This window comes from Pristiophorus japonicus, chromosome 8 (assembly GCF_044704955.1).
Source record: "Pristiophorus japonicus isolate sPriJap1 chromosome 8, sPriJap1.hap1, whole genome shotgun sequence".
Lineage (NCBI taxonomy): Eukaryota > Metazoa > Chordata > Chondrichthyes > Pristiophoridae > Pristiophorus > Pristiophorus japonicus.
This window is the reverse complement of record NC_091984.1, coordinates 231,237,736-231,255,052: the sequence shown is the minus strand read 5'-3', so window position 1 is coordinate 231,255,052 and position 17,317 is coordinate 231,237,736. Positions and strand designations below refer to the sequence as shown.

The following is a 17,317-nucleotide window of genomic DNA, read 5'->3' as shown; positions in this document are numbered from 1 at the left end:
AGTCTGATTTCACCAGACTTATTTACCTAAGCCATTCTTTTAATCTGCCTTTGTGTCTTGCACTTAGCTTACTTGACATCTTTTCCCATCATTCTCTTCTTAAAGCTATGCAACCACTAATTCTTACCCCAACAAGCCCCCCCTTTGTGGCCATGGCAAACGCCAATTTACACATAGTGCCAAAATTCCTTTGTATTTTCCTTTTGGGCCACGGTGATCAGTCAGGCCTATCCAGTGCTATACATCTAACTCTGTTACTCTCACCGGCGGATACTCTGGTATTACTGCTAACTCTGTTACTCTCACCGGCTGATACCCCGTTATTACTGCAAACTCTGTTACTCTCACCGGCTGATACCCCGTTATTACTGCTAACTCTGTTACTCTCACCGGCTGATACCCTGGTATTACTGCTAACTCTGTTACTCTCATCGGCTGATACCCTGGTATTACTGCTAACTCTGTTACTCTCACCGGCTGATACCCCGTTATTACTGCAAACTCTGTTACTTTCACCGGCTGATACCCCGTTATTACTGCAAACTCTGTTACTCTCACCGGCTGATACCCTGGTATTACTGCTAACTCTGTTACTCTCACCGGCTGATACCCTGGTATTACTACTAACTCTGTTACTCTCACCGGCTGATACCCTGGTATTACTGCTAACTCTGTTACTCTCACCGGCTGATACCCTGGTATTACTGCTAACTCTATCCTCTCCTACCTATTTACATGTGGTCAACACTCTGTCTCTATACCAACGAGATTTCCCCTCGGGCTCCCTTCTCCTTCCCTTGGGTGATCGTCTTGATTCCCAGGGCAATTGCCTTTTCCAGTTGTTGAGCCTTTTGCTGTTTCTGTAACATACGTGTTATACAAAGGAGATACACCACAATCAGCACTTGAATTACCTCCAACACTTGAGATATTATTCTTATCCACGGATGGATCTGCACGTTCAGCCCCCAGTCCCATAAGTCATCCCACCACATTGGGGCTTTGATACTCCTTATCTCGTCTCCGAAGTCCTTGTTCTGTTGGTGTGGGGTGTAAAACACTTTCTGAGAGTCCATGATCTTCCTTTGCAATTTGACCAATTCTTCTGGTCGAGGGGGTATTCTGAACCCCAAACTGATGATGTAGTTAGAGAGATCTCCTTCGATTTCTCCTGACGCCTAGACTGATATGGATTGTCGCTTGTGGATACCAATCAGCACTTCTTGTCCAATCCTCACTGGTATTTCCGGGGTAAAACAGAACGTTGGGCTGGGGACCTTACCCGTCCGATCTGCCTACTCAAAAGTTTTCTGGTTAGTGGTCACACAGTATTCTCCCTTGTCCACATATTCGGCCCGAGTGTGCAAGAGGTAGGCCCCAATTGCTTCCACAGTACAATTTATTTCTCCCTCCATTACATTAAATCCGCATGCTGCCCTTAGGTTGAAACTTATTTTGCGGGGGCAAACCGTTATTCCCTGGCGAGTCGTACACTCTTGCAACTCAGTTCCTATCAGATTGTCTGCATATTCCACTGCGTAAGTTAACATCTCGTGGTACATTATGTGAGTCTCGTCCCTAATAATCCCTATATTTTGAACCTCATCTATTTTCCGAGGTCGCGATTCTGGTACCATTACTGGTATGGGCAATATCAATCCTAACATTCCCAACATTCATTTTACATTCAGTTATGGTAGGGCATACCCGCATCAATTCCTTGAGTTGGAACCCCGGGATTACTTCTCCCCGTTGAGACAAATTGTTCATTACTGATCCACAAGGGTACCTCACCTTTATTTAGGCTACGTTTTCCCTGATCTGTTCTACCACCCAGTGTCCAAACGCGCCACACACATCATTTCCTGCAGCTTTATCAGAGGCCTCATGATCCTCTTTAATGCCCTGATTGATGGGCTGGGCCTGCGCTTCCATGCTTTAATTTCAGTCCCTCTGATCAGTATCTTTAACTCTATAGTTTCATTAAAAGATTGGTTTTGCTCCAGAGTATCTATATCAGTGCCTTGAACATAAGAACATAATAAATAGGAACAGGAGTAGGCCATACGGCCCCTCAAGCCTGCTCAGCCATTTAATATGATCATGGCTGATCTGATCATGGACTCGGGTCCATGTTCCCTGCCCGCTCCCCATAACCCCTTATTCCCTTATCGTTTAAGAAACTGTCTATTTCTGTCTTAAATTTATTCAATGTCCCAGCTTCCACAGCTCTCTGACGCAGTGAATTCCACAGATTCACAACCCTCTGAGAGAAGAAATTTCTCCTCATTTCAGTTTTAAATGGGCGGCCCCTTATTCTAAGATTATGCCCTCTAGTTCTAGTCTCCCCCATCAGTGGAACCATCCTCTCTGCATCCACCCTGTCAAGCCCCCTCATAATCTTATACGTTTCGATAAGATCACCCCTCATTCTTCTGAATTCCAATGAGTAGAGGCCCAACCTATTCAACCTATCCTCATAAGTCAACTCCCTCATCTCCAGAATCAACCGAGTGAACCTTCTCTGAACTGCCTCCAAAGCAAGTATATCCTTTCGTAAATATGGAAATCAAAACTGCATGCAGTATTCCAGGTGTGGCCTCACCAATACCCTGTATAACTGGAGCAAGACTTCCCTGCTTTTATACTCCATCCCCTTTGCAATAAAGGGTGTATCACTCCACTGAGCCACATTAACCCATTTCCTGTTGTGCTGTAGTTGAAAGCTGTGCATGCCTGAGACCCGTCCTCCGGTGCATCTTCACCATGCATTTCCGCATGCTCGTTGCTTCATGCGCACCATCTCACATCTGCACACTTATCCGGGATCCCAAAATCATGCCGCACTTGACATCCGATACCAGCCATTCCTCGGCTTTTCAGTTATCTGATCAAATGATAGGAGGTCTTCGTCTCATCTCTCCCTGCTTGGTCCCAACGTTTAGGCTACTGGCCAGACTGTAATATACACTTTCCTCATTGTTCAGTACAGGCAAAGACACAAACATCTCCAACGGAAAGCTTTCGATCAATGATTCTCACCTTCTTCTTCTTTGGCAGTCCCTCGAAGTGAGGATGACTTGCTTCCACACCAAAAAGGGATGAGTTCCCAGGTGTTTCAATGAAGGACCTAATATTCCAGGTCCCGAACTACATGTTGAAGGGCGGAAGATGCCTGTGCGTGGATTTTTTTAACATGGGGGTGGCCGTTGCACACCAAACACCACACGGGCTCGACAGAGCTCGGTCTTGGTTCAGTGGCAAGGATTCTCACCTTCGTCTTCTTAGGCAGGAGACCAGCTCTGCTGCACGGACCTAGTGCACACACATGTCGCAGTGTGGGCTGGGCCCATGCTGCCCCTGGGCCCTCGCCTCTTCTGGACCCGAACTGACGCCTCTCCACGATCTCTCGCCGCTCCTTCACCCTGACCTCGCTGCTCCTTTTGTACCTGCCCGCGCTCCAATCACAGACCCTCCTGTGGCAGCCGCACGCGCTGCTCCCTGCAGTGGTACGCCGCTACACGTTGCTCCCTCTAATGGCCCCAGCCCGCTGATGGCCTTGCAGGCCGGGACCACGCCAGTTTCCGGGCCGGGCCACCGCACGCTGCTCCCTCCTGACTTTCAGTATCATTTAAATTTATAACCAAATTTTAAAACCCTTTCATGAATCATGCCCATGTGCTTTAGGTTACTCAGGGATTCACTCCCACGTTTCTGCCGAACGCCTGCTTGAGTTCCTGAACGGGATGAATTAGAAAGAGTGTTTGACGGACCATTGTTCGCCCACATCCCTGCATTTAGGTACCTGGTCCGGATAAGTCAAGTCCGACCCGAGAAATAAATCCGTGTTGTTGCTCCCGCTTCAAGTGGCTATTGAGCCTATTTTTTTTTTTTTTTAAACAGTTTTAAAAATGCATTACTGCACAGAGGTCTCGAGGAACGGTGGATAGACAGACAGATTATGCTAATGAAACTGAAAATCTGTAGCCTAGACACAAAGCTGCTGGAAAGGCTGGAAGAAATCGGCAGATACAAGAAGCAACTGAGGTGGCCAGTGGCCACAGTATGGCATGACATCCACACCATCCTCCTGGGCTTCTCAACCTTAACTGAAATCCATACACAGTCACCCGTGAGAAATGATTTCGAAACTTTCCCATTCATTACCTTTGCATGGTATAAGCCCTGTTGCAATGTGATTGCATTGCCGTATAAGCTCTTAATGAACCTTCTTAAAATACTGTCATTCCAGTGAGCAGTCCAGTCTGCAAGAACACAACAGACTCCCCGCCCCGCTCCCCCCAACAAAAGAAAACATCCTTTTAAACACAGTTTAAAGATTGGAGCCAATTCCATGATCAGATCAGTCATCATCATCGACAGTCCCTCGAAACCAAGGAAGACTTGCTTCCACTCTAAAAGTGATTTCTCAGGTGACAGTACAGTCCAATACGGGAATTACAGTCCCTGTCACAGGTGGGACAGACAGTGGTTGAAGGAAAGGGTGGGTCTGGAGTCTGGAGTCTGGTTTGCCGCACGCTCCTTCCGCTGCCTGCGCTCGGTTTCTGCATGCTCTCGGCGACGAGACTCGAGGTGCTCAGCGCCCTCCTGGATGCTCTTCCTCCGCTTAGGGCGGTCTTTGGCCAGGGACTCCCAGGTGTCAGTGGGGATGTTGCACTTTATCAAGGAGGCTTTGAGGGTGTCCTTGTAACGTTTCCTCTGCCCACCTGGGGCTCGCTTGCCGTGTAGGGGTTCCAAGTAGAGCGCTTGGTTAGGAAATCTCGTGTCGGGCATGCGGACAATGTGGCCCGCCCAATGGAGCTGGTCGAGTGTGGTCAGTGCTTCAATGCTGGGGATGTTGGCCTGGTCGAGGACGCTAACGTTGGTGCATCTGTCCTCCCAGGGGATTTGCAGGATCTTGCGGAGACATCGTTGGTGGTATTTCTCCAGCAATTTGAGGTGCCTACTGTATATTGTCCACGTCTCTGAGCCATACGGGAGGGCGGGTATCACTACAGCCCTGTAGACCAAAAGCTTGGTGCCAGATAGCTTCATCTTCGAACGCTCTTCCTCAGGCAGCCGACGACTGCGCTGGCGCACTGGAGACGGTGTTGGACCTTGTCGTCGATGTCTGCCCTTGCTGATAATAGGCTCCCGAGGTATGGAAAGTGGTCCACATTGTCCAGGGCTGTGCCGTGGATTTTGATGACCGGGGGGCAGTGCTGTGTGGTGGGGTCAGGTTGGTGGAGGACCTTTGTCTTACAGATGTTTAGTGTAAGGCCCATGCTTTCCTGCGCCTCGGTGAAGATGTTGACGATGACTTGGTCGGCCATTGTATGTGCGCCGACGCAAGCGTCGTCCGCGTACTGTAGCTCGACTACAGAGGTTGGGACGGCCTTGGATCTGGCCTGGAGGCGGCGAAGGTTGAACAGGTTCCCACTGGTTCTGTAGTTTAGCTCCACTCCAGCGAGGAGCTTGTTGAGCGTGAGGTGGAGCATTGCAGCGAGGAAGATCGAGAAGAGGGTTGGCACGATGACGTAGCCCTACTTGACCCCGGTCCGGACATGGATGGGGTCTGTGATGGATCCGTTGGTAAGGATCACGGCCTGCATGTCGTCATGGAGCAGGCGGAGGATGGTGAAAAACTTTTGTCGTTCTCAATCAAGGCAACGGTGGATATCGATTTCGAAACATTTCTTTTGCTCGAGTACAGTTGGTCAACTCGTAGTGCATTGATGGACATAGAAATATAGAAACATAGAAAAGAGGTGCAGGAGTAGGCCATTCGGCCCTTCGAGCCTGCACCGCCATTCAATAAGATCATGACTGATCATTCTCTCAGTACCCCTTTCCTGCTTTCTCTCCATACCCCTTGACACGGTGCATGTGAACAGCAGTTCGAATTGTGTCAGCTTTTTTTTGATTAAAGTGTTTGACAGGGTAGATGCAGGGAGGATGTTTCCTCTGACTGAGGAGTCTAGAACCAGGCATCACAGTCTCAGAATAAGGGGTCGGCCATTTAGGACTGAGATGAGGAAAAACTTCTTCACTCGGAGGGTGTTGAATCTCTGGAATTCTCTACCCCAGAGGGCTGTGGAGGCTCAGTCGTTGAGTATATTCAAGGCAGAGATTGATCGATTTTTTGATATTAAGGGAATCAAGGGATATGGGGATCGGGCGGGAAAGTGGAGTTGAGGTAGAAGATCAGCCATGATCTTATTAAGTGGCGGAGCAGGCTCGAGGGGCCAAATGGCCTACTCCTACTTCTTATGTTCTTATGTTTTTATGTCTCAGACATGTGTACGTATTCAGCGCAGCTTTGGGTCCATGCGAGACGCTATTGCTCGGTTTATGCATCTTATTTTCTCCGTGTGCTGGAAGAGCCGTAACTGCTTCATTAAAGTTGGGTCTAACAAAACCTGTTTCAGACCTTCAACTGCAGTGGTTCAAGGCAGCGGCTCCCCACCACCATCTCCATGGCAACTAGGGATGGGTCTTGCCGGTAACGCAAGAGTGAGTTTTGTTTTCTGAGAGAAAAAAAGGATCGGAAAGACGCACACATCCTGTTCGGCAACTTGCCCAAAATGAGAGTGATTCCCAGCTGACATCGAGCCCTGACCAGTTAGCGTTGACCCAACCCAACTCCCAGTGCCAGCACACCCACTCAAATCAATGAATCTACAGGTGACAATCTTGGCATAAGATTAGTATCAGCCGTTGGCTCAGTGGGCAGCACTCTCGCCTCCGAGTCAGAGGGCTGGAGGTTCAAGTCCCACTCCAGAGACTTTGAGCACACAAATCTGGGCTGACACTCCCAGTGCATTATAACATTGCTGTTTGTGGGAGCTTGCTGTACGCAAATTGGCTGCTGCATTTCCCATATTGCAACAGCAACTACACGTCAAAAAAAAAAAGTACTTAATTGGTTGTAAAGAGCGCTGGGACATCCGGTGGTTGTAAAAGGTGTTATAGAAATTTAAGTCTTTTCGTTTTACTAACACAAGAATTAGGAGCAGGAGTAGGTCATTCAGTCCCTCGAGCCTGCTCCGCCATTTAATAAGATCATGGCTGATCTTTGTCCTCAACTCCGATCCCTATCCATGGAGATGATGCATACATATGTTCTTTTATAGACACAAGATCAAACACTTGAACATGCTGGAGTGAATGTGCTTATAGCTGACTGTTCAACTCCTCAGTAAGATCCACACAGACAATGCTCCGTGCCCCACGGTTGAAGGAGAGATTCAATGCCCTGTGGCCGAGGGTCCTCTGTGTACCTGATTATATTAACAAGCTTTCGTGCATTAAGAGCTTTTTGCATCACCACTTAATCATCTGCAAGCTCTCCAGTCTACCGCTAATGGATTAGATGCTGCCAGGTACTCTCCATTAGCAGACCAAAGGTGACCCGGGGGTGTACACTGTGCAGTGAGATATCCAGAATTTCTCAGCGAACCTGTGTCAAAAGTTTTAAGTGAGCGGCCACGACTGACTTTAAGTCTTCCACTTCAGTTAAGTCGTTTGCTGATGAAAACTGATGTCAAATGGATTTTAAAAAGACAGGAAGCTAATCTTTTATTATTATTCGTTCCTGGGATGTGGGCATCACCAGCAAGGCCAGCATTTATTGCCCGTCCCTAATTGCCCCTTGAGAAGGTGGTGGTGAGCCGCCTTCTTGAACCACTGCAGTCCGTGTGGTGAAGGTGCTCCCACAGCGCTGTTAGGGAGGGAGTTCCAGGATTTTGACCCAGTGACGATGCAGGAACGGCCGATATATTTCCAAGTCCGCATGCTGTGTGACTTGGAGGGGAACGTGGAGGTGGTGGTGTTCCCATGCGCCTGCTGCCCTTGTCCTTCTAGGCGGTAGAGGTCGCGGGTTTGGGAGGTGCTGCCGAAGAAGCCTTGGCGAGTTGCTGCAGTGCATCTTGTAGATGGTGCACACTGCAGCCACGGTGCGCCGGTGGTGGAGGGAGTGAATGTTGAAGGTGGTAGGTAGCGTGCCGATCAAGCGGGCTGCTTTGTCCTGGATGGTGTCGAGCTTCTTGTGACAGAATGGAAATGTTGTCAACAATTATTGCTGTGGTCTGACTTGTCCTAGTGTGTCGGACTTTCTGAGACTGGGAGGTTGTTAGATGAACACACTGGGGCACCTGAACCTTCTATCATGGACTGGTGCCTGATTTTGAATAGTAATAAACTGGAGGCGTTGTTTGTTTGAGACACTGGCAGTGATTCGTTAAATTCAGATACGCAGGAGTAACCAAATAGTGACGAGTTGTCATTTCTTTTCTATTGGCCGTGGCTCAGTGAGTAGCACTTGCTTCTCTCAGTCTGCAGGTCATAGGTTCAAGTCCCACTCCAGACTTGAGCCCATCATGTAAGCTGATCCTCCCAGTGCAGTGCTGAGGGAGCGCTGCACTGTCGGAGGTGCCGTCTTTCGGATGAGACGTTAAACCGAGGCCCCGTCTGCTCTCTCAGGTGGATGTAAAAGATCCCGTGGCACTATTTCGAAGAAGAGCAGGGGAGTTATCCCCGGTGCCCTGGGGCCAATATTTATCCCTCAATCAACATAACTAAAACAGATTGTCTGGGTCATTGTCACATTGCTGTTTGTGGGAGCTTGCTGTGCGCAAATTGGCTGCTGCATTTTCCACATTACAACAGTGACTACACTCCAAATGTACTTTGACTGTAAAGAGCTTTTGAGACATCTGGTGGTCGTAGAAGGTGCTATAGAAATGCAAGTATTTCTTTAATGGAGCACGGAGATCCCAGACTCTTAAGTTATCTAGAGCAGTGACATACGGTACACAAACCACCAGCCATGTGGCTATGTGGAAAGGCAGATGTGGCTAATTGCAATTCTGATCAGTAAATAGAAAATGAGCCATAGTTACGGTTGTTGCGCGATGTCATCTCAATCCTCTTATTCGCACGGTGGGTGCCCGTGAACTTTAACCTGTTTGTGCAAATGTTGGTAAAATGCCAAGACCGAAAAAAAGAGTTGCATTTATATAGCGTCTTTCATGACCTCAGGGCATCCCAAAGCACTTTGCAGCCAATTAAGTACTTTATTTTTTGGAGTGCAGTCTTTGTTATAATGGAAACACGGTAGCCAATTTTCGCACAGCAAGCTCCCACAAACAGCAATGTGATCATGACTAAATCATGCGCAAATTGGCCGCCGCATTTAACACATTACAACAGTGACTACACTCCAACAGTACTTCACTGGCTGTAAAGCGCTTTCAGACGTCCGCTGGTCATGAAAGGCGCTATATAAATCCAAGTCTTTCTTCAAATCACCTCTCTTAGTGATGTTGATTGAGGGATAAATATTGGCCCCAGGACACCGGGGATAACTCCCCTGCTCTTCTTCGAAATAGTGGCCATGGGATCTTTTACGTCCACCTGAGAGAGCAGACGGGGCCTCGGTTTAACATCTCATCCGAAAGACGGCACCTCCGACAGTGCAGCGCTCCCTCAGCACCGCACTGGGAGTGTCAGTCTAGATATTTTTTGTGCTCAAGTCCCTGGAGTGGGACTTGAACTCACAAGACGTGGGGGGGTAACGTTTCCTGAATTTTATCTTCTAATTTCGAAGCCCTGGCTCACCGTGCTCTGCTTTATTGAGATAGATCGGCTCTGGAGTGGGATTGTAAACCCACAACCTTCCCGCTCCGAGGCAAGAGTGCTACCCACTGAGCCACGGCTGAAAAGCAGAATGTGTGAGTGTTTTTTTTTGATTGTTGAGTGCTTTACATCCCTGGTTCCTGAATGGTGGTAGCTGTTTGTTAAGTAAATACGCACGGTGTGGTACATTTAACCTGTGTTGTGTGTAAGGTGTATTCTACCAAAAAAATGTGCGTGTAGTTAAGAAGGTGATGCCATAGCCACACCTGCGAGTAGTCAGCTATTCCTATTGGACCTCACTGATCTGTTTGAAGTTGTTTTTTGTCGTCGTTTCCCTGATTTTCCACACAGCTGCCTCCACACTCCCGCTGAGAGAAGGCGGCATTGAAGCCCAGCTCAAAGGGCCGCTGTTGGTCTCCTGATTGGGTGTAACGGGGAAGCTCACTCTCCACACTTGCTCGTGCTGCCTTGTTCCAGTGGCCCGCTTTCCCCGAGCAAGATTTACACCCTCCGTTCATGAGGTTGATTCCTGGGACGAAGGGGTTGTCTCATAAAGGAAGGTTGAGCAGGTTGGACCTATACTCATTGGAGTTTGCCCTCAGTGGAGGAAGAGCATCGGGAGGGCGCTTAGCACCTCGAGTCTCGTCGCCGAGAGCGTGCAGAAACCGAGCGCAGGCAGCGGAAGGAGCGTGCGGCAAACCAGACTCCCCACCCACCCTTTCCTTCAACCACTGTCTGTCCCACCTGTGACAGAGACTGTAATTCCCGTATTGGACTGTTCAGTCACCTGAGAACTCACTTTTGGAGTGGAAGCAAGTCTTCCTCGATTTCGAGGGACTGCCGATGATGATGAGAATAATGAGAGGAGATCTTATTGAAACATATAAGATACTGAGGGGGCTCAACAAGATAGATGCAGAGAGGATGTTTCCCCTCGTGAGGGAATCTAGAACCAGGGGACATAGATTCAGAATAAGGGGTTGCCCATTTAAGACAGAGATGAGGAGGAATTCCTTCTCTCAGAGGGTCGTGAGTCTTTGGAATTCTCTGCCCCAGAGAGCTGTGAAGGCTGGGTCATTGAATATATTTAAGGTGGGGATAGATAGATTTTTGAACGATAAGAGAGTAAAGAGTTATGGGGAGCGGGCAGGGAAGTGGAGTTGAGGCCAAGATCAGATCAGCCATGATCCTATTGAATGGCGGAGCAGGCTCGAGGGGCCAAATGACCTACGCCTGTTCCTATTTCTGATGTTCTTATGTTCATCCTTTCTCGGCCTCCCTGAAGTGACGAGCTGAAAGTCAGCAAGCTTCTCCAGTCTTTGAGTTAACCCGTTGGACGCTTGTCCCTTTAAATCCAGCCCTCGAAGGTGCCGTGATGGGCAATTAGCCCAGGGAAGTGTCAGCTGTGCTCCCAGCCGGGGAATTCTGGGAGTCTCAATGGCAGCCGTGAGAGAAAAAACTCCTTTGTTAAATGTGACTGGAATGTGAAATGACGATGTGTGTTTTGAGTGCAGAAAGAGTTCAGTCAAGTCCTTGGTGGCGATCGCTGTGCCCATTGCACAATGCCTTGATGTGATCGAGGGTTAAACTTTGTCACTCGTGTTCTCAAAGTGGCGTGTTTATGGTGACATTAATACCACTCTCCCACCCCCACCCCCCGGCTAATCTCTGCATGTTATCAATCAAAGCAAACAATGCTGCCCTATCCTCATCCTTCGCACCAGGCAGGGTGCAGCGAGCTGGGGAGCGGGTAACGGTGACTGCAGAAAAAAACCAGAGTTGAAATGTTTGTCGACACAACCTTTAGTGCGCGAGAGAAGGGTTGCAAAACGTGCATGGCAGATTAGACGACAGAGATACTGCAACAAACAGTGGGGGGGGGGGGGGGGAAAGGATCATCCAGCAGCTACAGCACTGTGCTTTTCTGTCTTAACCCTTTCATGAACAGTGACAGCCACGCCTCTGCATCAGATGGTCGTGGGTTCAAGTCCCACTCCAGGGACTTGAGCACAAAAATCTCGGCTGACACTCTAGTGCAGTGCTGAGGGAGCGCTGCACTGTCGGAGGTGCCGTCTTTTGGATGAGATGTTAAACCGAGGCCCCGTCTGCTCTCTCAGATGGACGGCAAGTATCCCATGGCCACTATTTTGAAGAGCAGGGGAGTTATCCCCGTGTCCTGGGGCAAATATTTATCCCTCAATCAACATTACAAAAAAAACAGTTTATCTGGTCATTATCACATTGGCTGCCGCGTTTCCCACTTTACAACAGTGACCACACTCTAAAAGTGCTTCATCAGCTGTAAAGTGCTTTGAAATGTCCGGTGGTTAGGGAAGGCGCTATATAAATGTAAGTCTTTTTTCTTTCTACATATAAAAACAAAATCCCCACACCTTTCTCTCCCTTTTTAATGTAATTTTTTTGGGGATGTGGACAATACTGGGAATACAATCCCTAGTTGCTCTGAGGCACACCTGGTGGTATGGGACTGGAGTCACAAATAGGCCAGACCAGGTAATCAGAAAGGACTTGCATTTATATAGCACCTTTCACAATCTCAGGACGTCCCAAAGCCCTTTTCAGCCAATGAAGTACTTTTTGAAGTGTAGTCACTGTTGTAATGTAGGAAAATCAGCAGCCAATTTACACACCGCAAGTTCCCACAAACAGCAATGTGATAATGACCAGAGCTGTGTTTTTCAGTGATGTTGGTTTGAGGGATAAATATTGGCCCCAGGACACCAGAGATAACTTCCCTTAACCTACTGTTCTTCAAAATACTGCCGTGGGATCTTTTACGTCCACCCGAGAGAGCAGACGGGGCCTCGGTTTAACGTCTCAGCCGAAAGACGACACTGGAGCATCGGCCTGGATCTTGTGCTCAGGTCACTGGAGCGGGACTTGAACCCACAACCTTCTGACTCCGAAGTGAGTGTGCTACCCACTGACGGCTGACAAGCTGTCACCTCTGTCTGACATGGCCGGCTGGATGTAGTATGAAAGGCACTCGTGCACTGCAGTGCTCTCCACCACCCATCCCGATTTCAGCCCAGTCAGGGGACACATCACTGAGTCTGTGACACCGGGTTCAAAGGAAATGAGAGAAAAAAAAATACACCACCTTTAATAATGTCCGTATGATTTTTCTCCTAAGTTCCTTAAAGTAGTGTCCAAGAGATTAATCTTTTAAATCCTGGATTACACAAACTAGAATTTAGAGGGTTATGGGGTGATCTGATCGAAGTTTTCAGGATATTGGGTGGGACTGGTTTGCCGCACGCTCCTTCCGCTGCCTGCGCTAGATTTCTGCATGCTCTCGGCGACGAGACTCGAGGTGCTCAGCGCCCTCCCGGATGCACTTCCTCCACTAGCAAATAGGGTGTTGCTCATTAACTATCTGCAGGATTCACCAAGTGCGGGAGGAAGGGTTAAGTGTGTTCGTTGTGTCTGAAGGGGAACAGATAGAGAGAAATTATTTTCGCTGGCTGGGGAATCTAGGGCTAGGGGGAGCAGAGTCTAAAAATTACAGCTAGACCTTTCAGGAGTCAAATTAGGAAACACTTCTACACACAAAGGGTGGCAGACGTTTGGAACTCTCTTCCGCAAACGGCAATTGATGCTAATTTAAAATCGTACATTGGTAGATTTTTGTTAACTGATGATATTAAGGGATATGGGCCAAAGGCGGGTATGTGGAGTTTGGTCGCGGATCAGCCAGGATCTCACTGAATGGCGGAACAGGCTCGAGGGGCTGAATGGCCTCCTCCTGTTCCTATGCTCCCTGAGATTCCAGGGCGGTATCCTGACAATAGAAAATCATTATCATAGGCAGTCCCTCGGAATCGAGGAAGACTTGCTTCCAGTCTAAAAATGAGTACTTGGGTGGCTGAACAGTCCAATACGGGAATTACAGTCCCTGTCACAGGTGGGACAGATAGTCGTTGAGGGAAGGGGTGGGTGGGACTGGTTTGCCGCACGCTCCTTCCGCTGCCTGCGCTAGATTTCTGCAGGCTCTCGGCGACGAGACTCGAGGTGCTCAGCACCCTCCCGGATGCACTTCCTCCACTAGCAAATAGGGTGTTGCTCATTAACTATCTGCAGGATTCACCAAGTGCGGGAGGAAGGGTTAAGTGTGTTCGTTGTGTCTGAAGAGCGTGGGTGAACCAGACCGGCAGCAAGTTATTGTGGAGTTAATGGGTAAAAATTATAACCTCCCTGGGGGTGACCGAGTCTCCGATCTGGCCGACGGGCTGTACATTAGCTAATGAAATTATTCTGCCAAGGTGGTAATTCGAATGACATAGTTACATTGAGTCTGCAGCACAGAGACAGGCCATTCAGCCCAACCGTTCTATGCTGGCATTTATGCTCCACACGAGCCTCCTCCCACCCCTCATTATCTCACCCCATCAGCATTACCTTCTGTTCCTTTCCTCGTGTGTTTATCTGGCTTCCCCCTTCAATGCATATTTTCTTATTCACCCCCGTCTACTTCCCGTGGTAGCAAAGTCCAAATTCTAACCGCTTTGTGGGTGAAGAGATTTCTCCTGAATTCTTTGTTAGATTCATAGAAACTCACAGCACAGGAGGAGGTCATTCGGCCGTCCTGCCTGTGCTGGCTTTGGAAAGAGCAATCGTACTCAGTCCCACAAGCCCGTTTTTGTCCGTAACCCTGTAAGTTTCTCTTCCTCGAGTACCTGTCCAACTCTGCTTTGGAATTACTGATGGAATCGGCTTCCAACACCTTTTCAGGCAGAGTGTCTCTGATCCCGACAACTCTCTGAGTGAAGAATATCTCTCCTCATTTTTCCAATGGCTTTGAATCTATGAGCTCTATTTATCTTGCGGAGGCATTGTTGGTGGTATTTCTCCAGTGATTTGAGGTGTCTACTGTATATGGTCCACGTCTCTGAGCCATACAGGATATCACTGTGGTGGGTATCACTACAGCTCTGTCGACCATAGGCTTGACCATAAGCTCACCTCTGAGTCAGAAGGTTGTGGGTTCAAGTTCCACTCCAGGGGCTTGAGCACAAAAATCTTGGCTGACACTCCAGTGCCGTGCTGAGGGAAGTGCTGACTTTCGGATGAAACATTAAACTGAGGCCCCCGTCTGCTTTCTCAGGTGGACGTAAAAGATCCCATGGCACTATTCCGAAGTGTTCTGGCCAGTATTTATCCCTCAATCAACATAACAAAAAACAAATTATCTGGGTCATTATCACATCGCTGTTTGTGGGAGTTGCTTGTGCGCAAATTGGTTGTCACGTTTCCAACATTACAACATTTATATTCATTGGCTGTAAAGCACTTTGAGACGTCCGGTGGTAGTGAAAGGTGCTATATAAATGCAAGTCTTTCGTTCTTCAGAACAAGAGTGGGCCATTCAGCCCCTAGAGCCTATGGCGGCTCTTTAGTAGAGCTATCCAATGAGTGCCACTCCCATATCCTTTCCCCACAGCCCTGCTAATTTTTCCCCATCAAGTATTTATTCAGTTCCCTTTTGAAAGTTGCTATTAAATCTGCTTCCACCTCCCCTTTCAGGCAGCACGTTCCAGATCACAACAATTCGCTGCATTAAAACAATTCCCCTCATCATACCACTGGTTCTTTTATAATTATCTTGAATCTATGTCCTCTGGCAAGGAATTAGAAGCAGGAGTAGGCCATTCGGCCCCTCGAGCCTACTCCGCCATTCAGTAAGGTCATGGCTGATCTTCTACCTCAACTCCACTTTCCTGCACTATCCCCATATCCCTTGATTCCCTTAATATCCAAAAATCTATCGATCTCTGTCTTGAATATTCTCAATGACTGAAGTGGAGATCGATAGATTTTTGGACTCGAGGGGAATCCAGGGATATGAAGATCCTAATTCTTATGCTCTTATGTTTTTGAAAATACTGACTCGGCATCCACGAACAACAACACCAACTTGTATTTATATAGCGCCTTTAACGTAGTGATACGTCCCAAGGCGCTTCACAGGAGTATTATGAGATTAAAAATTTGACACTGAGCTGCCCAAGTAGGAATTAAGGCAGGTGAAAGAGGTAGGTTTTAAGGAGCGTCCTGAAGGAGGAAAGAGAGGTAGAGAGGCGGAGAGGTTTAGGCAGGGAGTTCCAGAGCTCAGGGCCTAGGCAACAGAAGGCACGGCCACCAATGGTTGAGCGATTATAATCAGGGATGCTCAAGAGGGCAGAATTAGAGGAGCGCAGACATCTTGGGGGTGGGGGGGGGGGAGATTACAGAGATAGGGAGGGGCGAGGGCCATGGAAGGATTTGTAAACAAGGATGAGAACCGGCCTTGGCTGTGTAACCCTTAATAAGAACATAAGAAATAGGAGCAGGAGTAGGACATTTGGCCCCTCGAGCCTGCTCCGCCACTCAATAAGATCATGGCTGATCTGATCTTGGCCTCAACTCCACTTCCCTGCCCGCTCCCCATAACCCTTGACTCCCTTATCATTCATAAATCTGTCTATCTTCACCTTCACTGTATTCAATGACCCAGCCTCCACAGCCCTCTGGGGCAGAGAATTCCACAGATTTACAACCCTCAGAGAAGAAATTCCTCCTCATTTGCGTTTTAAATGGGCGACCCCTTACTCTGAAACTATGCCCCCTAGATTCTAGATTCCCCCCACGAGGGGAAACATCCTCTCTGCATCTACCCTGTCGAGCTCCCTCAGTATCTTACACGTTTCAAGAAGATGACCTCTCATTCTACTAAACGCCAATGAGTACAGGCCCGACCTGCTTTAATACCCTTTGCCCAAAGCAAAAGTCGAATGCAATCTGGGGTTTGATATGTTCCAGTTGCCTCAGCAGTTTCTGTTAGGTGGGGGCTACATGTTGCCATGGCATCAAGGGGAAACAGCACGTGTAACTTAATTCCAACACGGATCATGTCATGTGACCTCACTGCGGCATCAAAAACAATCTTTTCCTGGGACTTAAAAAAATATATATTTTTGACTTGCAACAGAAAGAAATATTGACCTGGCTGATGCATGAACAAAATTCATCCCAGAGGCCCCCCACCCCACCTCTTTCGCTGGCTCTCCATCTTTAAGAGGCAATGCATGGAAAGATATTTCAATGATTGTGGTGCAAGGCAGCGACACCATGTCTCATTACAGAGAAGACGGGCTGACAGGTTGACAAGCTCGGTTGCATTGCGTTGATGTGCCGTACTCCATCTGACAGCTGAATAAATTGGCTCGGCCAATTAAAATATATTGTGTTCAGATTCCAAGCTGGGATTTAAAGCGGCGGCCCCAGATGAATGGGCTTAAAGCTAGCCTGTCGGTTTTTACAACTCGGCTGCCCCGCGTCCCAACTCGCACCAAGTCCCGCTCACCATCACCCCCCGGTGCTCGCCGACCCACATTGGCTTCCGGTTAAGCCACGAATTTCAAAATTCTCATCCTCGTTTTCAAAACCCACCATGACCTCGCCCCCTCCCTATCTCCCTCATCTCCTCCAGCCCCACAATCTCCCCCGAGATGTCTGCGCTCCTCTAATCCTGCCCTTTTGAGCATCCCTGATTATAATCGCTCCACCATCGGTGGCCGTGCCTTCAGCTGCCTGGGCCCCAAGCTCTGGAACTCCCTCCCTAAACCTCTCCGCCTCTCTACCTCTTTTCTTTTGAAATAGGAACAGGAGTAGGCCATACGGC

The 17,317-nt window shown here is 48.5% G+C and overlaps 1 protein-coding gene across 2 annotated transcripts in view; it reads left to right on the top strand.

The window, feature by feature from the left end:
- Positions 1-17,317, top strand: part of LOC139268327 (tricarboxylate transport protein B, mitochondrial) — a 106,658-nt gene that overhangs the window by 11,908 nt on the left and 77,433 nt on the right. The window contains exon 1 of one of the 2 annotated variants that reach the window (XM_070886402.1): positions 9,665-9,731. The exons of the other annotated variant lie outside the window; for it this stretch is intronic. Within the exon in view, the coding sequence (XP_070742503.1) occupies positions 9,728-9,731 (4 nt within the window). The 5' untranslated portion in view covers positions 9,665-9,727. Of the gene's footprint in view, positions 1-9,664; positions 9,732-17,317 lie in introns of those variants that run through there. 2 annotated transcript variants of the gene reach the window in all.